Source organism: Scomber japonicus, chromosome 21 (genome assembly GCF_027409825.1).
Source record: "Scomber japonicus isolate fScoJap1 chromosome 21, fScoJap1.pri, whole genome shotgun sequence".
NCBI classification, from domain to species: domain Eukaryota; kingdom Metazoa; phylum Chordata; class Actinopteri; order Scombriformes; family Scombridae; genus Scomber; species Scomber japonicus.
The window spans coordinates 3,245,924-3,270,712 of record NC_070598.1 but is presented as its reverse complement, the minus strand read 5'-3'; the positions used below and the strand labels follow the sequence as shown (position 1 = coordinate 3,270,712).

Below are 24,789 nucleotides of genomic sequence, written 5' to 3'. Positions count from 1 at the left end.
ACACTAGGCCGGACCATTGCTTTAAAGCCTGTGTAAAGTTCCTTTGTTTCAATGTAGGCACCTGCGGCTTATAGACATGTGCGGCGTATTTATGTTAAAAATAAATATATTTTTTTTAAATTCAGTGGGTGCGGCTTATATTTAGGTGTGCTTAATAGTCCGGAAAATACGGTAGTAGAAGAGTCTTTGAGTGCCTTTAAAAATGCCCTACAAGTAAATAAAGTTATTATTATAAAAGATGACAACTGAAATCCTCTAATATATATGTTACTTGTGGAGGAATGGGATTTAATATAGAGGTTATTTTTTTGTCAACTTTTTGTCAATGCAACTCAGCTACAATTCAAACTTCCTGCATCCATCCAAAGACTTTAAATGAGAAAAACAAGAACATTTCAGACTGAATGTGATGTGATGATGTCGTACTTTGTGTCCAGAGTGTTGAGGAACAGATTGTGAACGATCTTCCTCTCCTCGTCTGCCGGAGCGACTTTCAGCAGCGACGCCGTGCTCAGCTCCACACGCCGAGATTTATTAGCTTTAAATAAAACAACATAAACATAAAGGTTGGTTTAAGTACTGACATCAATTTCTCCTTATGCAATTCATTTTCTTCTCTCTCATAGTGGAGAAATGTACATTATAGCAGCAGCAAAGTGAGGGAGAAAGGAAAAGAGGACGGGAGGAAGGAAGGAAGGAGGGAAGGAAGGAGGGAAGAAGGAAGAAAGGAAAGGAGGGAGGGGCTAACAAGTCATTTATAGTTATTACAGACATTATCGCACCATGTTAATAAAGTTTCATCTCATACCTTCTCCTTCCTGGAAAATCTTCTCCTCCTCTGCTCCTTCTGGTTTCAGTGGATTCACAAACGCTGCTCTGGAATAAAAAAGGAAAATAAAAAAGATTAAAGATTAAAGTGAACATGTGAGTTAAAAACAAGCAAGATCTAAAACGTTTATCATAAAAGTGTGGCTTCAAACTGGATAAAAAGTTGATTTATGACACAAATAATGGATCTGTGGACTGTGGCGCCCTCCGCTGGTCATTTATGGGATTTAAATCTTTACTATTGAAATAAAATTCACAGAAAACTACAGAAACATTAATGAAAACTCATCAAAATGAGTTTTCCTCCCTTCCCCCCTCCTTCCCTTTCCTTCCCTCCCTCCCTCCTTCCTCCTTTCCTTCCTTCCTTCCTCCCTCCCTCCCTCCTTTCCATCCTTCTTCCTCCTTTCCTCCCTCCTTTCCTTGACTCGAGGACAACAGGTTAATAATATAATGATAATAAAGCTTCTACTACTTTTTATTTGTCTCTCTCAGACTCTGCAGAGCTCAGATTGTCCACTAGAGGCCGCTCTGACTTTCTTACCTCTTGTTCTCCGGGTCTCGAGACACCATGACAAACGTAGCATCCAACACCGGGGCATAAACTCCATCACGAAACTGAGAGGAAGAGAAACACATCATCAGATTATTATGAGATATTATTATTATTATTATTATTATTATTATTATTATTATATTAACAGCAGTGAGCATTTCACCCCAGCGAGACGTTCATGTTTCTCCATCTAAGCTCTTATATCTCTATTTCTGTATTTCTGCATGACATTTAAATGAGAAAACCTTTGATTTGAGGAGATATTTATGCTGAAAAAAAAGTAACTTGATGTGTTCAGAGGTGGAATTCAACAGTTGGAAAACTCAAATTTAGAAAGTGCTCAGAAATCACTAAGTCGCTATCACCAGTTTACTTCTGTAGGACATGCTTGGTTTTCTCTCTGAATTTCAAAACGTGGGTCAAGAGTGTGGTTTTCTCTTGTCTCCTGCTTGGATATTCACTTATTTTTAGGCTTTACGCCGATCTGACCAGCCGATATTTAGCATTTTATATAATTAGTGAGATCGGCTGTAATGTCTTAATTCTCCGATCCGATCAATGTCGTCATGTTGAAAGTTTTTGCAGATGCTCCCATTGCATAGATTACAGATGGCTTGTGTTTTATCTGTCTCATTTACTCTGAAGAAGTTCCACACCACCGACATGTTTACGATGTGATGGACAATAAAGTTTTTTGAATCTTGAATCATGAGCTGTCGGATTCAAACCAACATGTGGGTGTTGTGGGCAGACAGATAAAACACTAAAGAACCTCGTTGGGAAGCATCTGCAAAATGTTTCAACACCACAAATGTACCTGGGAGGGAACACGAGGAGGAGAAGCCGAGTTTAAGAAAAGGAGCGTGGACAAAGAAGACGTGATCGGATCGGTGATCGGCCCCAAACATCCTGATCTTGTAAAGCCTAGTTATTTTGTTATCTATTAATTTGTGTCAGTGTTTTTTTTCTGTTTGTGCAGAAGCAAAGACAACACAGGCTACTTTAGATATAACCTGTGGAGCTTTTTGAACACTAGAGACACTTTACAGAAGCAGAAGTAAGCGTGTGAATTGGCAGAAGTCTTCTTACCTGTGACATGTGCATCTTGGCTTCGATAGAGGTCTTCCCGACCCACGTCACATGACCGGTGAACTTGATATCACAGTCAGGATAGATGGTGTGCTGCCTCATATCTGACCCACACACACAAAACAAACACCATCAGAGACTGACTTTGCCTTTTATTAAACCAACATCACAAACAATGAACAGCATTAAAACACTTGACTCCTGTAGCTGTTATATCAGTTTTAGTGTTTGGGGGCGGCTGCTCTAAAGGTGCGTTTAATTTGACTGTAGCTGCGAGAACAGGGAGGAGATAAGCCTCCTGAATTTGCAACCAAAATACTGTCAAAATTTTAATTTGCAACTTCCACCACAGCCTCCATGACTGGGAAAGAGCAACGTGAACAACCTCAGTAAGAAAGGCTAGATGCTATATATAAGGGTCAATGACGTTTTTGAGGTTTAGTTTAAATTTAAAGGGTTAAAATGTGAAAATAAATGTATGAATAACTTGCACACATTCTTTTTTTGTGGACCCAGCATCAAATTTCTGCTTTTAATCCATTTTGAGAGAATATATTAGAGGATTATGGTAAAAATGTCTAAGTGGTGTAACCATAAAAACTTTGTACCAAATAATTCAACTTGCTTAAAAACAGTAAATAGTCAATACAACACCATATCAACTAGTTTGGCATGATCTTACATTATAACTTTTATATCAAATAAAGCTAATGGAATACTATTGTTCTAAATATTACATTTCATCTGGAAAATCATGGAGATCAAGAACTGTGGTTACACCATTTGACATTTTCATGAGCATTCAGTCTTACTTTTGGTAAAAAATGGTGCAAACGTCATTTCAAATGATATAAAACCAACCAAAAATACTAAATACACATTTTAACAAGTTGATGCTGCCTTTAAGACTATGTTTTAGATATTTTTGGATTGCTCATTGCTGACCTTTAAATGACCAATAATCACAAAAAGCATGTTATGTCCACTTTAAACCAACTGTACTGCCCCAAAACATAGTATAGGAAGAAGGAGGTGAATATTTTAAACTTAGAGCTATGAGAGCTGCCGGTTTGATCCCATTAACAATATGAACGAGTCTTACCGATCTTGTCCACGAGGGCCGTAACAATAGACAAAGGAGACCTCTTCAGCTCCGCATTATAGGTGTGAGAGTAAGAGATGAGGACTAAAGACAGAGAAAGAGAGACAATTTATCAGTGCTTGGATTAGAGGTGTAACTACTACTAATTAAAATCATGAAGTTTAACATGATACCTGCTAAACTGTCCAAGTCCTCCAGGATCCTGCCAAACCTGTAAAAGAGAGAGACAGCCACATGAACCCTTTATGGGATATTTTCAGGCAGGGAGTTCTGGTCCTCTGAAATGAGGCCAACCAGGAAGTAACTCAGAGCTGTATTCTATCAAAAGGCCACCAGGGGGCGACCGTCTCTATACAAGTCAATGGAGAATTCACCAACTTCTCACTTGATTTCTAACCTCAGTAAACGTTTTCAAAATGTGTTTATGGTCTCAATCGCTAGTTTAAAGCCTTCTTCAATGCAGTATGATGTTCATTTGGGACATTTTGGCCTCCCTGATTTTATATTTGACGATAAAGCAGGGTATGCATTAGGGCGTGGCTACGTCCTGATTGACAGGTTGATTGACCAATGTCCTCGAGATCCAGCCCTCGCAACCATAGCAACCTCCCCGCTCCGCCCATGGCCCCGCCTCATGCCCATATAAGTAGAATCCGTGTTTTTATTTTTCCCGGCATGCACCTGAAATTTTCAAGATGGCGCTGCCTAGATTAGAAACTATTGGCTTCCGAGCAGCAGTCCACAAACCAATGGGTGACGTCACGGATGTTACGTCCATTTCTTTTATACAGTCTATGGTTATAATATATAATAAATAAATAAATAAATAATAATAAAAGTAATAATTATGGTGAAGAACACTCCGTAAAGGAACAGTAAAGTCTACCAATGCAAGAAAAAGGTGTTGTATGAGTAGGGTTGCAAAGTGGAGGAAATTTTCCAGTTAAGCTGGGGAATTTTGGAAATATTCCAAGTTGAAAACTTTCCATGGGAATTATGGGAATATATGGGGTTTAACAGGAATTAACTGTAAATTTGGGGTAATTTATACAATCAATCAACTGGGGTCAATTTGACCCGGGAGGACGACAGGAGGGTTAAAAACACCTTTAGACGACTTGATCAGCTGTTTTTGTTTCTGTTATCAGGCAGTAAACACAGAATACAGCTGCTGTCTGCCTCTGGCTTTATAATACACAGATTAAAGATTAAACCCATGAAGACTTAACGAGGATCAGAGACTTAACGAGGTCACATCAGTTCACACCAACAGCTTTGACCTTTGACCTGTGTGTTGTTGTTTTTTAGGCTCCAGAGTGAAGCAGGTTTTTCAGTTGGTTTTTACCTGACGGTGTTGTGGAAGGTCAGGTATTTCTCTCGGAGCTGCGGCTCTGAGCCCAGAGGCAGAAGGACTTCTCTGTAGCTGTCCTTCATCGTCTTAGCTGGGAGGTCGTTTTGAGACTTGGCCAACATGTTGGACAGCGAGACGCGGTCCGCCAACGCCTGCTGATGGTCGCTGCGGACGAGATTATAGAAAATAACTTAAGATACAATCAATGTTCCACTTTTATTATATTCTTATTTGGGCTGACACCAATACTAATCCAAGAACCTTTAAAGTGATTCTGATACCAACTGAGTACGCTAACTCAAATTCACCACGACTTCACCACCACAGACGGGTCGTAGCTGCTGTGGTAGTGGACCAATCACATGATGCATTACTGATCAGACAGTACATGATTTAAATCTTATGTTTTGTAATGTATTTGTTGATAATTATAGTGACAGGTCTAATCTCAGCATCACTGGTGATCCATCAAAACTAAGTGAATCAAAGAAGCACAGATACTGTTATATATTCTCCTGGTGTTCGGTACCTCCAGTTAGTAGAAGCTCCCACGATTGCTCTCAGCTGATCCCTCACTGAAAAAACACGAAAGAGAACAATCAGATCCTGTGTGTGTGTGTGTGTGTGTGTGTGTGTGTGTGTGTGTGTGTGTGTGTGTGTGTGTTATTGTTCATCTGTGAGGTAAAAGATTTCAGGCTTTGTGTTTCATGTTGTCTCTGTCAGAGCTGCATTTATAACATTTATATATATAGCATTTTTTCAACTTTTCTTTCAACAAAAACAATCAAATAAACTGGTTCAGTTATTTTAAAGTCATCACATTTAACCTCCTGCATCCTCATATTTTACATTTTGGGTTTGCTGGACAATAAACTCCATTCTGCTTAACAACTCGTACATGCATTTTTGTGCCACCTAGTGGTCACAAAAGCACAATACAGTGTAAAAATCAGATGGCAGGCAAAATTTTGTTTATTTATGCTAAAAAAACTTCTGCAGTTTGATACAAATTTGACAAATTTTAGCAAAAACAACAAACTAATCAAGACATTTGATGACATTGTTGGTGTAAATGTAAGGAAATAAATAGTTTTATACACTGGTGAAGTAACTGTGTTAAACACATAAGTAAAACACATTGACCCCATACGAGGACATTATTTATTTCAAAAACTACTTCCTGTTCAAAGACAATGCTTAGTTTTTCTTCTTATCAGTTTCCAAATATCTCGGAGACATTAAAAATCCAAACCAATCAAAAGCTCGGGTCTCAGGAAGTTAAATTGACTCTTTCATGTCCTTAATGCTGCAGCTCTGTGAGACAATATAAAACACCACAGAGAGAAAAAACAGCCATAAAAAAAACACTGGAGCTCAGAGCCACAGACGGAGGAAGAGGAGGAGGAGGAAGAAACGATTAACAAGACGCCACCAACGAATGCTGCAGTGGGGAGTTTAGCTCTACTGAGGAGCGACAGGAAGTGACGTCCAGCTGCAGCCAACTGAGCATAAAATCCAGACCTACTAAAAAAAACAAAAACGAGTGCACATTTAAAGCTGCTGAACGTGAAACAAGGTGAAATACAAATTTTCTTTCCTCCCTCCTTCTCTCTTTCTTTCCTCCCTCCTACCTTCCTCCCTCCTTCCTTCATTCTTCCTTCCCTCCCTGCTACCTTCCTCCGTCCCTCCTTCCCTCCCACCTTCCTTCCTCCTTCCTCCCTCCTTCCTTTCTCCCTCCTTCTCTCTTTCTTTCCTTCCTTCCTTCCTTCTTCCTTCCTCCCTCCCTCCTTTCCTTCCTTCTTACTTCCCTCCCTGCTACCTTCCTCCCTCCCTCCTCCTTCCTTCTTCCTTCCCTCCTTCCTCCCTCCCTTCCTTCCTTCCTTCCTTCTTCCTTCCCTCCTTCCTCCCTCCCTTCCTTCTTCCTCCCTCCCTCCCTTCCTTTCTTGACTCGAGGACAACAGGAGAGAAAAAACAGCCATAAAAAAAACAAAACACTGGAGCTCAGAGCCACAGAGGGAGGAAGAGGAGGAGGAGGAAGAAACGATTAACAAGACGCCACCAACGAATGCTGCAGTGGGGAGTTTAGCTCTACTGAGGAGTGACAGGAAGTGACGTCCAGCTGCAGCCAACCGAGCATAAAATCCAGACCTACTAAAGAAACAAACAGTTAAAGCTGCTGAACGTGAAACAAGGTGAACATCAGGTCAGTCAGCTGAGGATCATGCAAGACAGAATCAACGTGCAATTAGAGTAAAATTACAAGAGAGTTACTGAGGCGTGAGTAGTATTAGAGTTCAGGTAGTTAGGATTTGTCTCGGTTTACCAACACACACCGTTTGAAACGTGTAAAATGGGATTTCCTGCGGAGAAATACAAATTATTAAAAAAAAGAATCTGAATAAATTTGTAATTTCAGTCTGAAGTCTGTTTTTAAAGGTGAGATCAGCTGTAACATGTGAGGAGAGAAAAACTACTGATACAAAACAGACTAAGTTTATTAATCTGCTCGCTGGTCACTGTTAACCTTCGTGTCGTCTGTTTTGACTGTTCCTTCTTTCCCTCCTTCCTTCCTCCCTCCTTTCATTCCTTACCTCCTTCTCTCTTTCTTTCCTCCCTTCCTTCCTTCCTTCCTCCATCCTTTCCTTCCTTCTTCCTTCCCTTCCTCCCTCCTTCCTTCCTCCTCCCTCCCTCCCTCATTCCCTTCCTTCTTCTTTCCCTCTTTCCTTCCTTCTTCCTTTCATTCCTAACCTCCTTCTCTATTTCTTTCCTCCCTTCTTTCCTCCTTCCTTTCCTTCTTCTTTCCTCCCTCCTTTCATTCCTAACCTCCTTCTCTCTTCTTTCCCTCCCTCCTTCCTTCCTCCCTCCCTCCTCCCTCCTTTCCTTCCTTCTTCTTTCCCTCCTTCCTTCCTCCCTCTAAGTTATGTTATAATTCATATATGTGGATAACTTCATATATTTATTCTATGGAAAGCTTTTGTCTTTCTTGTATTAATATTACTTTTCAAACAGTAGTGGAGGAAATGTTTAAATCCTTTACTCATGCACCACAACATAACAATACTAATGTCACTTCAGTAATAATCTGCATGTTGTAATTCTTCAAGTAAGTACTCATTATATTATATTATATATGAGACCTATAATAACTTGCCAACTCTTATTTGTCACTGATCCATATAACATGTGCAGGTATTTCTGTGCAGTTCACTTTAGAAAACAAACCTCACAATCAGACTGAAAAGAAATCAAATTAATCAGTGATTCATATGTTTCCAACCAGGATGCACAAACTGGAATTAAGTGCAAAATAAGTTGTGTTTGTGAGTGAATACTTCATGCCGATGTTATTTACCATCAGACCGTACAGCATCATGAATCATTAACATATGTACGTCAGTCAGGTCTTACCCTCCTCCATGTCCACCGCCCTGCTCTGCCTCAACACGCCTCCGCTGCAGAACGGCCTGGAGGTCAAGGACGCAGCCGACCGGAGCAGCAGGAACCTGCAGCACACACGAGGACACATCAACAACAAACAGACCCTCCGAGATATGACTGTAAATCCAGAGGAGTCCAGTTACATCAACATGCCTCCTCTAATTATAACCGTCTTAAGTTATCTGAGCTGTTTGAATCCTCCAACAGCTGAGAGGAGAGTCAGACTGAAGGCTGCATGAGGTCAACTTTAGGTGATGTTATGTGATATGTTTTGATTTTAAGCCTTATTAAGACTTGTTATAAACACACACTAGTGCCAAGGCTTAGAACACACCAGGAGCATTACTGCAGTGGTGAGACAACTTAAAAAGAAATCTAATAAACCTTTTTTGTCTTTTGACGTCTTTACAAAAAGCAGTGTGTAGTCGGCTCACATTTCAGATGTCTATGAGTTGTCAACAGCTCCACCAAATAGTGATTTTTCCCTCTAAACTTCTCACATGCTTTGATTTCAATAAATGTTCCAATGATCCAATATTTCAGCAAAAATCAAAGATTAGAGAAAAAGTCCAAAAACTGAAAACACATTTGTGTATCAGAACTTTGTTTTTTCTTCTTTCCTCTCCCATTAATCATCTCAGCAGCCCTCACATTTATCTGCTGACCCTTTGGAGGGGCCCCACCCCTAGGTTGGGAACCACTGGACTAAACTAGCTAACTGTATATAAAGTAGTATAAACTAGCTAACTGTATATAAAGTAGTGTAAACTAGCTAACTGTATATAAAGTAGTATAAACTAGCTAACTGTATATAAAGTAGTGTAAACTAGCTAACTGTATATAAAGTAGTATAAACTAGCTAACTGTATATAAAGTAGTGTAAACTAGCTAACTGTATATAAAGTAGTGTAAACTAGCTAACTGTATATGAAGTAGTATAAACTAGCTAACTGTATATAAAGTAGTGTAAACTAGCTAACTGTATATAAAGTAGTATAAACTAGCTAACTGTATATAAAGTAGTGTAAACTAGCTAACTGTATATAAAGTAGTATAAACTAGCTAACTGTATATAAAGTAGTGTAAACTAGCTAACTGTATATAAAGTAGTATAAACTAGCTAACTGTATATAAAGTAGTATAAACTAGCTAACTGTATATAAAGTAATGTAAACTAGCTAACTGTATATAAAGTAGTATAAACTAGCTAACTGTATATAAAGTAGTATAAACTAGCTAACTGTATATAAAGTAGTGTAAACTAGCTAACTGTATATAAAGTAGTATAAACTAGCTAACTGTATATAAAGTAGTATAAACTAGCTAACTGTATATAAAGTAGTATAAACTAGCTCCACCTCCAGCAGCTACAACAGTAACATGCTGCTCTAACACGGATGCTTCACTATTAATAATCTAATGATGTCATATATAATAATATATCACTACTTTTACTGTAATACTGCATACTACATCACTCATAATACTGCAGTACTTTTACTGTAATACTGCATACTACATCACTATAATACTGCAGTACTTTTACTGTAATACTGCATACTACATCACTCATAATAGTGCAGTAGTTTTACTGCAGTAGGATTAATCATGATGGACTTTACCTCAGTAAAGAATCCTTGGTATGAACTTGACACACCCTTTATATATACAATGAGCACTCAGCCTTTTTTGGGCCTGATTCATTATTTCCACGTGGAGCAGATTTCTTCATTTATCATAAATACATTAAATTAAAATTATTCTATGTATATTATAATATCTGAGAGCAGCTCAGCGTTTCAGACCTTATTTAGCTGTAAGCCTTAACGCTGCTGTAATAAACATACATGATCATTTTACTTGATTATTTTCTCCATACTAACCTCGGTGAGAACATCTTAGTATTGGAGGTGAGCAGGCGTCAAGGTTCAGGAGTCCAGGAAAAGCGGGTGAGAGGAGAAAAAGAGGAGAGAAAGCTCAGATTTCTTTCTCAGAGCAAAGCGATGACTGACAGAGGAGCACAGGAGAGCTTCCGTGTTGATGAGGAAGGACTTCTTCTTTTGGTTTATACCGCAGATCATAAACCAGAGTTAAAGGTTCATACTGCCACCTGCTGATTCTGACTATATAACATCATGATATTGATTATAAGCAGCGATCATTTCTTATAAAGCAACATTAATCTCTCATTTGAAAATGTATTTATTAGTTCATGTAGATTTTGGAATATAAAATAAAGATATTTGATGGAAAAAAGTCAAAAGTCTGGCATGAGCTTGATTGGTAATGCATGTTCCTTACAAATGTGGCTTCATTTAAAAGAGAACTAAACAGGCTTTCCAACCGTATACGATTTATTGCCAAGAAGCATTGTTACAACAAAGAATTAATCTACCAAACATACATTTCCTTACTTTTTGTGCTAGGTTTATAATGACTGCTTCCAACCGCATAACCTTCCTGTTCAGCTGCTTGGAAGAAATCAACCACTAGATGGCAGCAGATATCCTGCAGCTAAAGAGGCAGAAAACTGGAATTTGGGTTCTTGGTACCAAAACCCAAAGACATCTGCTGTACCAGAAACAGGAGTCCAAATCACTGAAAACAATAGACCAAATTAAAAACCTATAGGTGTAACCATGGATGGTGAACTCAGCTTTAAAGACCAACAGCATCACCAACGTTGCCTTTTTCCAGCTCAGAAACATTTCCAGAATCAGAGGTTTTGTTTCTCAGTCTGACTCAGGGGAAAGTTATGGATGCAAACTGGATTATTGCACTTCTCTGTTTATATGTCTCCCAAACAAAACCCTCCATAGATTATAAGATATCCAAAAAAACACAGCTGCACATGTTCTGAACCGTGACATAAACATCAGATCATATATCTCCTGTCCTGGCTATACCTGTTGTTTTCAGACTCCCTTTGGTTTGTGAAGCAGTGGCTGGTCTGACTCTGCGGTATACGTCTCAGACATGCTGTGAGTTCATAACCTCAGCAGATCTATGTGGTCACAAGGCGGAAATCTCACTTTACTTTTCTTTATGTAAGCAGAGCTCTTTCAAAGTCTGGTGAGGTGGTATTCAGTGTTTATGTTCCTAGAGAATGGAACAGCTTGTCTTACTCCAACACTACTTTTCTTTTAAAAGACCTTCCTTTTTTTCACCTGAGCATTTTCACACATGAACACAATGTATTTTGTACAGTTTGATTGTTTATATATGTGTTTAAATGTGAACGTATGCATGGATGTTTCTGGTTATTTGCACATTTTTGCTGGGTTTTTTTGATGTAATTCACAACTGCTTTTGTAAGAGATGGTGCAATACAGATACATTTATTGAAATGAAAGCATGTGAGAAGTTTAAAGGGAAAAATCAGTATTTGGTGGAGCTGTTAACAACTCATAGACATCTGAAATGTGAGCCGACTTCACTCTGCTTTTTGGTTTCATCTTTAACAATGTGTTGTATTTTTAAAAGCTTGTTATATTGGTGCCATTGTGTCAAATCTTCATCTGAAAAGGTCATGCTTCATTCCTTACATCACAAGTTGCTTCAAATTGCATCAGAATTGAAGTTTCACTCGATTCGGCTTGATTTGATCAGAAGAAAACTCAGTAAAGTCTTACATGTGACACAGAAGTCAAATTTGTGTCCAGATTCATTTCTATACTTTTCAAATCTTCATCTGAAAAGTAACTAAAGTAAAGTAAAGTAAGTAGGGTAGTAGTTGCTTTTCACTACTGATTTTTATACTTTGGAGTCACTACTTTTACTTAAACGTCTCTGTACTCCATTGTTATACCTTTAACTACTTGTTTTCGAAGTATTTGCAGTGGAAAATTGTAGGAAATAAAACTGTTTTTCTCGACTGGTTAAACATTTGTCACAAACCGTTATCTCTCCAAGGTTAACAGCTCACATTCAAGCGTCTTTTGTAACAAATATTGGTCCAAACAGGATTTTTTAAGAGGGAGCTGTCTTGGAAAATTGCAGATAAGCACACAGAATCTTCTTTTAGCAACTTGGTCACAGGTCATAACACTATATTGGTCAACAGTTAATGAAACAGCACATCAAGTCACACAATATTTTTCATATTACAAAATACTCTTTAATTGCTGCCTTCACCATCGAAAACACATCTTATAACAGAGAGAAGTCAGATTTGTGTCCAGACTTTTAATAGTACATATTTTTCTTATTTCTATACTTTTCAAATCTTCATCTGAAAAGTAACTAAAGCTGTCAAATAAATGTAGTAGACTAGAAAGTATTAGTATTTCCCTGTCAAATGTAGTGAAGTCAAATCATCAAGTCATCAAATGGAAAGTAAAGTAGTAAAGTTATTTTTCACCACTTATTTTTATATTTTTGAGTCACTACTTTTACTTAATGGTCTCTTCGCTCCATAGTTATACTTTTAATACTTTTTTACTAAGTATAGTAGAAGAAAATACTCTTTAATTGCTGCCTTCACCATCGAAAACACATCTTATATACTGTAAAGTGGTCTACTTATACTTTTGAGTTTCTACATTTACTTTAAGGTTTCTGCACTCCGTAAAAAAGTAGTTAAAAGTATCATATAAAACACTTTTAATACTTTTTTACTAAGTATTTGTAGAAAGAAAATACTCATTAATTGCTGCCTTCACCATCAAAAAACAGATCTTATATACTGTAAAGTAGTCTATTTCTACTTTTGAGTCACTACATTTACTTTAAGATTTCTGTACTCATTAAAAAAGTAGTTAAAAGTATAATGTAAACTACTTTTAATACTTTTTACTGAATACTTTTAGAAGAAAATACAATCGCTGCCTTCACGATCAGAAACAGCCGTTATAAGAAAGAAAACAGACTCGTCACGTGGGCATTCCTTCAGCCGTTGATTGGATATGAAATATGAGCCCTCTGGCAACTGACCAATCGCGTTCTAGCACGTGCCCGGTATAAAGCCCCGGTGTCCACAAAGACGGGGTCAGTTGAACGGCAGCGACCCAGCCGAAGGGCGATTCCTACTGGATGTTCTTGATTCGACGAACGCGTCCGGACCAGAGGCTGTCAGCGGGGAAAAAGCCACTCAGCGAATGAAGAAACAACTAATCTTTCACTTCACATACAGAGGACTACGCACGAAAGGAAAAAAGAGTAAAAGAAGAAAATGGAGTATAAATTACGAAAAGCGGAACCCAAGGACGTGTCTGATATATTACGACTCGTGAAGGTAGATATGTGATTTAAAAAAAAACCCAACAAACATGATAACAAAACTGTTTTTTAATTAAAAACAACAACTGGCAGGTGAGGAATGCTTTGTTTACGGTCAGACGAGTCACATCCGGGCCGATAGGCGTGATGACGTCACGTTATTTACTGCCACTGAGTCATGCTAACCTCATAATCATGTTAATACTTCAGTGTAACTAGATGTAATATTAAGTATATATTTTCTATATAGCTACAAATACAAGGGAAACGTCCACAGTGTCCTAAACCCTCAAGGTGACCTCTTCTCTTTATAATCCTTTATTTTTTTTAGGGTAATGTGGGACAACTATCCTCTTTATCTCTTTTTCTATTAAATTATTGTAAAGCTTACTAGTGTATGCAGACTGTCTTAGTTATATTATTGAACATTAAACATGTGAACATACAGGCTACTAGTTTTTTTTTAACCTATCTGTTGCAGACAGCAAAACAACATGTAGGTCAACTAAATAAAAAGACTAAATATGGGCTCATTTCAGAAGGTTTGGCAGATAAGGCTGCTTTATATACATCAAAGTATTTCTAAACCTAAATAATAGTGTCCCAGATTATAAAACATACAAATTCTGACATGATTTGACACGAGGAACATTGGTGCCATTTTCCTGTTTGAGTACAATATCTAGAAACTGTCTTCTGATATAACAAGGAAACATCACAGGGGTTTCATGATGATATTAGGTGTTGATATAATGTTTTGGATTCATATTTAAATGTGGTGAACAAGTCAGAATTGCAAAAAGAGAGTCCCATACTACCCTGATCCACCCTACTAAACACAGTCCAGAATCTAAAGATACATTAAAGAGCTGCAACGATACATTTTTTTATTTATTCCCACGATTTTCATCAAAAATGCCAAAAGTTTGCAGTTTCAACTTATCAAATCTGATTATTTAACATCCTACCTGAGTATTATTGATCTAAAGTAATAATGCACAACTATTAATCGATTGTTTTAGTCACAAAAATGCCAAAAGTTTGCAGTTTCAACTCCCAAAATCTGATAATTAAATGTCCTACCTGAATATCTTTTGAGTTGTAACTATTGCTCACATGTTGTAACTGTGTTTTGTGACATTTTATCTACCAGATGATTTAATTATTATTATTTTTAATGTATTTTGTGGTGTTTTTTTGGGTTGTGGACAAATTAAGACCTCTGAGGAAGTCATTAGGATGATCTTTTATGACATTTTATGGGCCAAACCACTAAGCGAGTTATTATATGTGATGTAAAAACAGAACAATAACTGGCAGGTGTGAAATGTTGGGAGGATGTCCGAGTGTGAGATCAGTGTCGGTGGCTTTGTTTACCGTCAGACGAGTCACTTCCTGTCCGGCAGACAGGAGGACGTCACGTTATTTACAGTCTGAGTCATGCTGACCCTGAAATAATCACATTAATACTGCAGCGCAACGAGAGGCAACATCAGATATATAACTACACACACAGTCCAGAATATAAAGATACTGACTTTTAACTATTGGACTCAGGTTGTAACTTTATTATTTTAAACACATTTCTTTGACATTTTTTAACATTTAATAAAGAACATTTACACATTTTTCTGATTCCAGCTTCTCTAATGTGATTATTTTCTAATTTTTTTTGTTTTTTTATGACAGTAAATGAATATTTTTGGGGCCTCTGAGGAAGTCATTAGAATTATATTTAACCACTTTTTTGACATTTTATGGGCGAAACAACTAAGTGATTAACCTTCCTGTCGTCCTCCCGGGTCAAATTGACCCCTTCCATTTTGACTTTTCCTCCTTTCCTTCCTTCTTCCTCCTTTCTTTCCTTCCTTCTTTCCTTCCTCCTTCTCTCTTTCTTTCTTCCCTTCTTTCCTTCCTCCTTCCTTCCCTCCTTTCTCCCTCTTTCTCACGATCTTTCCTCCCTCCTTTCCTTCCTTTCCTCTTTTCTCCCTCCTTTACTTCCTTCTTCCTTCCCTCCTTCTCCCTTTCTTCTTTCCTCTTTTCTCCCTCCTTTCCTTCCCTCCTTTTTTCTTTCCTCCTTCCTTCCTTCCTTTCCTCCTTTCCTTCCCTCCTTCCTCCCTCCTTTCCTTCCTTCCTTGACTCAAGGACAACAGGAGGGTTATATTCCTAGATATATTACATCAGTTATTGCCAGGTTTCCTTGTTTTACATATTATTACCTCACATACAAAACAAACGTCAGATAAAAAGTTTGTAGTTTCCTAAAACTCCAAGGCGACGTCTTAAAATCCCTGATTTAATCTAAAACAGTCAGAACCCAAAGATATTAGATATTATAGCAACAGCAGCAATGATTACTGATCATTTTAGTCACTTTATACTTCCCAAAGCTGATGATGTAATGTCCTACCTGAGTATATTTGGGTTTTAACTACTCTATTCATGTTGTAACTGACATTTTATCCATCAGACGATTTTAATAAAGAACATTTCCACATTCTTTGATTCCAGCTTCTCAGATGTTAATACTTCTGGTTTCTATGGACAGTACATCATGTCTGGAGATCATGTGTATGTTATGTTATTACCTGACAGACACACATGCATACATACATAAACGCAAGAAAAAAAATGTTCCTATTGTCCTGAAACTCCAAGATGACGTCTTTTGCTTTATAATCCTTTTTATTCTGACTAAAACCAGCCAGAACTTAAAGATATTAAACACAGCTGCAACAATAATCAACCAGTCACCAACCACTAAGATAATTAATCATTTTAGGGACTTTTTTATTTTGTTTTTAATTGTTCCAGCTCAAGACTTGAAAGTATTTTGATGAGTCAGTGAGTCTTGGGTTACCTTTTTTAATGAATCATGAGCTGTCAAAACAAGGATGCTGATTATTTCATTATCAATTCATCTGTTCATTATTTAGTCACGTTTGAGAAACTGGACCATCAGTTGTTTTAACTAATCGACTTATTATTGGTTTCTAATTGAAGTTGTATCAGCTGGAATTCATCTGATATAACAGTCAGTGTTAATGTATCCTAGATGTTTGGGTATTATCTATTTTTTTTTTTTTTTTTTTTTTTTGTCTATAAAATGTCAGAATAAAGTTAAAAAATGCCTGATAATTTCCCAAAGCCCAAAGTGACGTCTTCAGGTGTTCAAAACTCAAATATATTCAGTTTACTATCATGTGTGACCAAGAAAAAACATCAAATCGTCACATTTTAGAAGTTAAAACCATATTTTTGGTGTTTTTGCCTTTAAAAAAATAAAATAAAAGACACATTTTATTTTGAAAATCAAACTACTGTAGTTGCAAGGGATGGAGGAAAGAAGGATGGAAGGAGGGAGGAAGGAAGGACAGAGGGAAGGAGGGAGGAAGGGAGGAAGAAGGAAGGAAGGAGGGAGGGAGAAAGGAAGGAAGGAGGGAGGGAGGGAGGAAGGAAGGAAAGGAGGGAGGGAGGAAGAGGGAAGGAATGGAGGATACTAAACACTTTTTTGTTTGTTTCTCGTCTCAGGAACTTGCAAAATATGAGGAGATGGAGCACCAGGTGACACTGACTGAGAAAGGTGAGCTCTTATTATTTAATCCTTATTATTATTATTATTATCACAGATAATCAACTCGTTTGATCTGCTGCTTTAAACGTGTCATATTTCTTCCCGCTGCAGAGCTCCTTGAGGATGGATTTGGTGACACCCCGTTCTACCATTGCATCATCGCTGACATCCAAGGAGAGAGCAGCAGTGACGGTACGATACGAGGATCCTTCAAACGGGTTCAAACGGGTTTTAACCCCATTTTTCACTAGTTAAAATTAGCGTTAATATTAGCGTTATCACATTTAAACATAGACTGTAAATGCACAGTGTTAACCGTGCCGGGCTCAGCTCCACCATCTCCTCCAAATATGGTCGCTTCTCATCACTTCTGGCTCCAAAAGATCAAGATGGCGACGGTCAAAATACCAAAGTAAAGGCTTCAAAATGCAATGTCCATGTCACCGTGGCTACATCCATTATAACTAGGGCTGTCAAACGATTATTTTTTTTTAATTGAGATTAATCACAGAATTTACATAGTTAATCGTGATTAATCGCATTTTGAATTGCATGTTTAAAATCCTGTTATTTTCCATTTGAAGGCAGTTTTAAGCCCATAATGTAAAGCATTTCTTACCAGAGTGTCTTAACTGGGAATCAATCACGGCTCTGCTGCGACTCCAAAATGGTCCTTTGGTGGAGCTGAGGCTGGCTTGGCTGCACCTGGGTGTTTAGCGTGGAGGTGCTAACTCAAACTCCACGTACTCCGGTGGTAGTTAAACTCCGTTTGACACAGGTTGCATTTTACTTTTGACTTGTCAACTGAAGCGTCTGGAAGTGTTTTAAAGTTAAACAAGCCATTCAAAAGTCCAGTAGCTCTCTTACTTTCCATCAGCGCGGTAGGTTTACTGCAGGAGGCCACTTCAAAGCATAGCGCTACAGCTAGAGGAGCCGTCTACGGGGGAGGAGAAGGGACAAAAAGGCTTGCAACATTAAAATGCGATTTAAAAAAATTAACGCGTTATGGATTGCATTAATCTAATTGAGGTTAACGCTGACAGCCCTAGTTATAATTATACAATTTATGGTATAAATGCTAAAAATGGGGACTTCACGTAAAGGGATACTGACTTTAACCTTTAATAGTCAAGTCTACAACCAAGCCAGACTTCTACTATCTCAAAAACCCTGATGGTTCATTTTCACTCTGATCTCAGTTCCCAGCAGCACGTGTCTGAGTCTGAACCTCATGACAGCGTTTCTTTACCGCCGGCTCCGTCTATAAACCAAATCACTTCCTCCTTTTGGTGGAATAAATTTAGGTTTCGTCAGAAGTGAAACTGCTCGGCTGCAGCTGCTGCTTCTTAACCCTCGTGTCGTCCTGCCGAGTCAAACTGACCCCGTCCGTTTTGACCGTTCCTTCTTCCTCCTTCTTTACTTCCTTCTTTCCTCCTTTCCTTCCTTCTTTCCTTCCTCCTTCCCTCCCTTCCTTTCTCCCTCTTTCCTTCTTTCCTCCCTCCCTTCCTTTCTCCCTCTTTCCTTCTTTCCTCCCTCCCTCCTTTCCTTCCTTCTTTCCTCCCTCCCTCCTTTCCTTCCATCTTTCCTTCCTTCCTCCTTCTTTCTTTCCTTCCTCCCTACTTCTTTCCTCCCTCCTTTCCTTCTTCCTTTCCTTAATTCCCTCCTTCTCTTTCTTTCCTCTCTCCTCCCCTCCTTTCCTCCCTTCCTCCTTTCCTCCCTCCCTCCTTCCTCCCCTCCTTTCCTTCCTTGCTTCTTCCTTCCCTCCTTTCCTTCCTTCCTTCTTCCTTCCCTCCTTTCCTTCCTCCCTCCCTTCCTTCCTTGACTCAAGGACAACAGGAGGGTTAAACTCGAGCTCGGAGACATTCCTCACGTCACTAATTGCTTCAAATTGCATCAAAATCCATGTTTTGACTCGTGTTGTTCCCGTTTTAGGAAGACTGAATCAGATTATGGTTTCGCTGAAGTCTCACATGTTACTCAGAAGACTTTTTTATTGCTGCTTGTTGTTTTTCTTGTTTCTGATCACGTCGTCTCTTTATGTCGAACATCTGAAGCAGAGTGAAAACAGGAAGTTCTTCACACTTCAAGGGTTCCTGTTGGAGCTAGATCAGCTAGAAATAATGCAGACAGGAAGTAGAAACGCCTCAGTCGTGGTGGTGGTGGTAGTGATGATGATGATGATGATGATGATGATGATGATGATGGTGGTGGTGGTGGTGGTGGTGATAGTGATGATGATGGTGGTGGTGGTGGTGGTGGTGATAGTGATGATGGTGGTGGTGGTGGTGGTGATGATGATGATGGTGGTGGTGGTGATAGTGATGATGATGATGATGGTGGTGATAGTGATGATGATGATGGTGGTGGTGGTGATAGTGATGATGAAGATGGTGGTGATGGTGGTGATGGTAGTGGTGATAGTGATGATGGTGGTGGTGGTGATGATGATGATGGTGGTGATAGTGATGATGGTGATGATGATGATGATGGTAGTGATGATGATGAGTCAGTCTAATCTTCGAGGGTTCCCATTTGAGGCAGATCAGCTAGAAATAATGCAGACAGGAAGTAGAAACCACCTCGATGATGATGATGATGATGATGATGGTGAGGATGAGGATGAGGATGATGATGATGATGATGATGATGATGATGATGATGAAGTCATGTCTCTCTCCAGATTCGAAGGTGGTGGGTTTCGCCATGTACTACTTCACCTACGACCCCTGGGTGGGCAAACAGCTTTACCTGGAGGAGTTCTACGTGATGGACGAGTACAGAGGTGAGAGCTAATACTACAAATACTACAACAAATACTACAAATACTACTACAAATACTACAAAAACTACTGCAGAAACTACAGTAAATACTACATTAAATACTACAGTCAGTACTACAGTCAGTACTACAGTAAATACTACAATACTACAGTCAGTACTACAGTAAATACTACAGTCAGTACTACAGTAAATACTACAATACTACAATCAGTACTACAGTAAATACTACAATACTACAATCAGTACTACAGTAAATACTACAATACTACAGTAAATACTACAATACTACAGTCAGTACTACAGTAAATACTACAATACTACAATCAGTACTACAGTAAATACTACAATACTACAATCAGTACTACAGTAAATACTACAATACTACAGTAAATACTACAATACTACAGTCAGTACTACAGTAAATACTACAGTACTACAGTAAATACTACAGTACTTCAGTAAATACTACAGTACTACAGTCAGTACTTCAGTCTGAATCCTTCTCTCTTCTTCTTCTCTCAGGACTCGGCATCGGTTCGGAGATCTTGCGCCATCTCAGTGACGTGAGTTCCTTTAATCAAACATTTAAGTCTCTGATCTTTGTGGAGATGAATTGTTGGAATATTCCTTTAATCCTCTTCCTCCTCCTCTTCCTCTTCTTCCTCTTCTTCCTCCTCCAGCTGGCGATGAAGACGCGCTGCACCGGCATGATGTTCGTGGTGGCCGAGAACAACGAGCCGTCGGTTCAGTACTACAAGCGGCGCGGCGCCGAGGATCTCTCCCAGGAGGAGGGCTGGAGGCTGTTCAGGTTCGACAAGACCAGCCTCGTCAAGATGGCCACGCCGGCCGAGGAATGACAGGAGGCCCGAGGGGGAGAGAGGGGGGAGGAAGAGGGGGAGGAAGAGGCGGAGGAGGAGGGGGAGGAAGAGGAAGAGGAAGAGGGGGAGGAAAAACAGGAGTTAAAGGAGAAACAACAGGAAAAGGAGGAGAAACAGGAAGATGAGGAGAAACTGGGGGAAGAGAAACAGGAAGAGGAGGAGCAACAACAGGAAGAGGAGGAGGAGAAACCGGAAGAGGAGGGGCAACAACAGGAAGAGGAGGAGGAGAAACAGGAAGAGGAGGGGCAACAAGAGGAAGATGAGGAGGAGAAACAGGAAGAGGAGGGGCAACAACAGGAAGAGGAGGAGGAGAAACAGGAAGAGGAGAAATGAGGGTTGATTGAATTCAGCTTTTAAGGGCAATGTCGTATATTTCTGTGTGTAGCTCGTAACGTTAGCAAGCTTTCATGTTATCATTTTTGCTTTCATGCTTTTATTTTGAAATGTAACTCTTTGAGTCACCGATCGTTAACGTTTGATTGATCGATCGTTGTTGTCGTTGTCGTTGTTGTTGATTTAAATTTACAATAAAACCAGTAACTGATGACACGTGGAATGATGTCGTGATTCTGCACATCTGTTAAATACGTCAGCTGGACCGTTTAGTACAGGGGTGTCAAACATGCGGCCCGTGGGCCAGAACCGGCCCGCCGAGGGGTGCTATCCGGCCCACTTTCCTTTCTATGTTATTTTCCTTCTTTCCTTTCTTCCTTCTGTCCTTCCTCCCTACCTTCCTTTCTTCCTTCCTTCCTTCCTCCGTTTCTTCCATCTGTCCTTCCTACCTTCCTGTGTTCCTTTCTTCGTTCCTTCCTTCCTTCCTTCCTTCCTCCCTCCTTCCTTCCTCCATTTCTTCCATCTGTCCTGCCTTCTTTCCTTCCTTCTGTCTGTCCTTCCTTCCCTTCTTATTTCCTTCCTTCCTTCCCTCCATCTTTTTAATGATCCGGCCCACATGAGATCAAATTGGTCCGTATGTGGCCTTTGAATGAAAATGAGTTTGACACCTCTGGTTTAGTAGCTGTTCTGGAGCTTTCGGTCGTAGCTCATGATCTTCCTCTGCAGACAATCAGGGGTTTATAAATGTTTAGATTTTCACTTTCTGAGCACTTCAATGAGTTTATGTCCACAGTGAAGTTTTAAAGGTTATTCTTAATGAAGTTATATCAGTGTAAGGTCCATTTAGTAGCTATTTCTGGAGCTTTTGATTGTTTCTCATGATCTTCTTCAGCAGATTGATTTTCCCCCCAGAAGTTGTGGATTTGTGATATTTCAATTTTTATTTTCTACTCAGAGACTTCACTTCTCATCCTTGAGTTTCAAAATTCATTCTTAAACAGATTAGCTCAGTCAAAAAGTCCATTTAGTAGCAGTTCTGGAGCTTTTGATTATATCACATGAGCTTCTTCAGCAGATGGAAGTTTCCTCCCAAGAGATTAGATATTTTAAAGTGTGTATTATTAGTGTATGGTGACTTAACTTTTCAGTTTTTAAAGTTAATTCTTGACACAATAACCTCAGTCTAAGGTCCATTTAGTAGCTGTTCTGGAGCTTTTGGTCGTATCTCATGATCTTCCTCAGCACATTGATTTCCCCCCCCCCCCAGAACTTTTGGATTTGCAGATGTTTTTAAATTTGCATTATCGGGTAGTTTACTGTGATTTAAAAGTTAAGTTTCATAGTTTATTCTTGACTAAATAACCTCAGTTAAAGGTCCATTTAGTAGCAGTTCTGGAGCTTTTGATTATATCTCATGAGCTTCTTCAACAGATGGAAGTTTCCTCCCAATAGATTAGATGTTTTAAAGTTTGTATTATTAGTTTATGGTGATTTAACTTCTTGACTAAATAACCTCAGTCTAAGGTCCAGTTAGGAAATTTGCTGCACATATACAACAACACATAATATTTAATAATAATAATAAATATAATAATAATATATAATAAATAATAATATATAATAAGCACAGAAAAATAAAACATATAGTAAATAACTTCTTTCAGGTTATTGTTACGGCTAAGCAGCAGCTAGGCCAGGTTATCATGCATACGTTGCCGTGGTAACCGAGGTTGACCTATGCTGAGTTTGCATTATGGAAAATGAGCCAGACTAACATAGTAAAGCAGTTCTATGATGTAATGATGTTTTAAGGATCCAGAGTCAGACATAGTAAACATCCTGGCAGCTTTATGAGGATCATTTAGCCTCTAATAATAAAAACCCGCTCTGACCTTCGCTTTGACTTGTTTATGTTGAATTATGAAACTTTATGTCTGGTTAAATATTGACCGGCTCCTCTGCAGGTCACGTTAGGTCATGTGATCCAGAGAGAGCCAGCAGAGAGCCAGCAGAACCTCCTACCTTTTTTCCTTCCTCCCTCCTACCTTCCTTCTGTCCTTCCTCCCTCTCTTTCTTTTTCCTAACTTTCCTCCCCCCTACCTTCCTCCTCTCCTTTCTCCTACCTTTCTTCCTTCTTTCTTTCCTCCCCCCTACCTTCCTCCCTTCATCCTCTCCTTTCTCCCTCCCTCCCTCCTCCCTTCCTTCTTTCCTTTCTTCCTTCCTTCTGTCCTTCCGTCCTCCCTCCTCCTTCTTTCCTTCCCTCCATCCTTCCTTTCTCTCTTTCTTTCCTCCCCCTACCTTCCTCTGTCCTTCTTTCCTTCCGTCCTCTTTTCCTTTCTCCCTCCCTCCTACCTTCCTTCCTTCTTTCCTCTATCCTTCCTTTCCTCTATCCTTCCTTCTTTTCTTTCCTGCCTTCCTTCCTCCCTCCTTCTTGCCTTCCTTCCCTCCATCCATCCTTTCTTTCTTTCCTTCCTCCTTCTCTCTGTCTTTCCTCCCCCTACCTTCCTCTGTCCTTCTTTCCTTCCGTCCTCTTTTCCTTTCTCCCTCCCTCCCTTCTACCTTTCTTCCTTCTTTCCTCTATCCTTCCTTTCCTTCCTCCCTTTCTTTCCTGCCTTCCTTCCTCCTTCTTTACTTCCTTTCCTCCATCCATCCTTCCTTTCCTTCCTCCCTTCCTCCTTCTCTCTGTCTTTCCTCCCCCTACCTTCCTGTCCTTCTTTCTTTCCACCCTCTTTTCCTTTCTCCCTGCCTCCTTCCTTCCTTCTTTCCTCCATCCTTCCTTCCTTTAATTGATTTTTAAATGTAGAAAACTACTAATTAAAACAGCAGAGAGAGAGAGAGGAGCAGTTTAATATGAACTCATCTCTATTCTGCTGTAGAAACATGACATCATCGGTTTCAAAGAGAGAGAAATAAAAAGACAAGAATGGAAACAAAGAATTTGCAACTTCAGCAGCTTCATCGTGTTTTCAGAGCTTCGCAGATTGAGAGAGAGAGAGAGAGGAACAGTTATTCTGCGGTCCCCTCCCCTCCCCCACCCCTTCACACATCAACAGGACGTAACCTCCTCACACATTGAACTCTGTGTGACTGTTTCCTGTTAAAGACACGATGAAAAGCCACAAACACACGAAACGAAAAAGGAGAAAAGAAAGACATGAAAACACCCGTGAGAAGAAAAGAAGAGCTCAGAGAGAGTTTAGGGTTAAAGAGATGATGTTTAATTACAGTTTTAATTAAGATAACACTTCATATATATATTTATATTTATACACAGTGCATTATTAGACTAAATCAAGCTGGAATGCAAACTTAATTTGGCCCTTTTTTTTTTTTTTTAAACTACAGGATTTGTAGTTTTAACCTGAACGTACAACCGGTGAGATAAATAAATACGTAGATGAAGAAATGGAGTAAAAGTCATCGTCACTCCTCCACACAAAGAAAGAGAGAGAGAGAGAGAGAGAGAGAGGAAGAAAGAGAGAGAGAGAGAGAGAGAAAGAGAGAGAGGAAGAGAGAGAAAGAGAAAGAGAGAGAGAAAGAGGGAGAGAGAGAGAGAAAGAGAGAGAGAGAGAGAGAGAGGGAGAGAGAGAGAGAGGGAGAGAGAGAGAGAGAGAGAGAGAGAGGGAGAGAGAGAGAGAGAGAAAG

The 24,789-nt window shown here is 39.2% G+C and overlaps 2 protein-coding genes across 2 annotated transcripts in view; one reads left to right on the top strand and one right to left on the bottom strand.

Moving 5' to 3' along the window:
- The window catches only part of acot9.1 (acyl-CoA thioesterase 9, tandem duplicate 1), a 15,327-nt gene extending 5,069 nt beyond the window's left edge, over window positions 1-10,258 (bottom strand). Inside the window, exons 1-11 of the mRNA XM_053342815.1 lie at window positions 10,245-10,258; window positions 8,332-8,426; window positions 7,257-7,283; window positions 5,453-5,498; window positions 4,918-5,088; window positions 3,746-3,783; window positions 3,573-3,656; window positions 2,471-2,574; window positions 1,370-1,443; window positions 809-876; window positions 427-538 (exon numbers count right to left, since the gene is read on the bottom strand). Of these exons, the coding sequence (XP_053198790.1) occupies window positions 427-538; window positions 809-876; window positions 1,370-1,443; window positions 2,471-2,574; window positions 3,573-3,656; window positions 3,746-3,783; window positions 4,918-5,088; window positions 5,453-5,498; window positions 7,257-7,283; window positions 8,332-8,426; window positions 10,245-10,258 (833 nt within the window). The remainder of the gene's footprint in view (window positions 1-426; window positions 539-808; window positions 877-1,369; window positions 1,444-2,470; window positions 2,575-3,572; window positions 3,657-3,745; window positions 3,784-4,917; window positions 5,089-5,452; window positions 5,499-7,256; window positions 7,284-8,331; window positions 8,427-10,244) is intronic.
- A 3,105-nt stretch (window positions 10,259-13,363) lies between these two features.
- LOC128382164 (diamine acetyltransferase 1-like) lies at window positions 13,364-21,358 on the top strand. The gene is made up of 6 exons (XM_053342160.1): window positions 13,364-13,594; window positions 17,110-17,161; window positions 17,264-17,344; window positions 19,833-19,934; window positions 20,456-20,496; window positions 20,614-21,358. Exons 1-6 carry the CDS (start codon window positions 13,532-13,534, stop codon window positions 20,788-20,790), a joined length of 516 nt encoding a protein of 171 aa, XP_053198135.1. The 5' UTR covers window positions 13,364-13,531; the 3' UTR covers window positions 20,791-21,358.
- Window positions 21,359-24,789: the final 3,431 nt, after the last annotated feature.

Bases quoted from the DNA above. Each gene is read 5' to 3' on its own strand.
- LOC128382164 (XM_053342160.1), top strand. From the start codon at position 13,532: ATGGAGTATAAATTACGAAAAGCGGAACCCAAGGACGTGTCTGATATA. The intron at 13,595-17,109 runs GTAGATATGTGA...TTCTCGTCTCAG, and splicing joins ATATATTACGACTCGTGAAG to GAACTTGCAAAATATGAGGA. The intron at 17,345-19,832 runs GTACGATACGAG...GTCTCTCTCCAG, and splicing joins AGGAGAGAGCAGCAGTGACG to ATTCGAAGGTGGTGGGTTTC.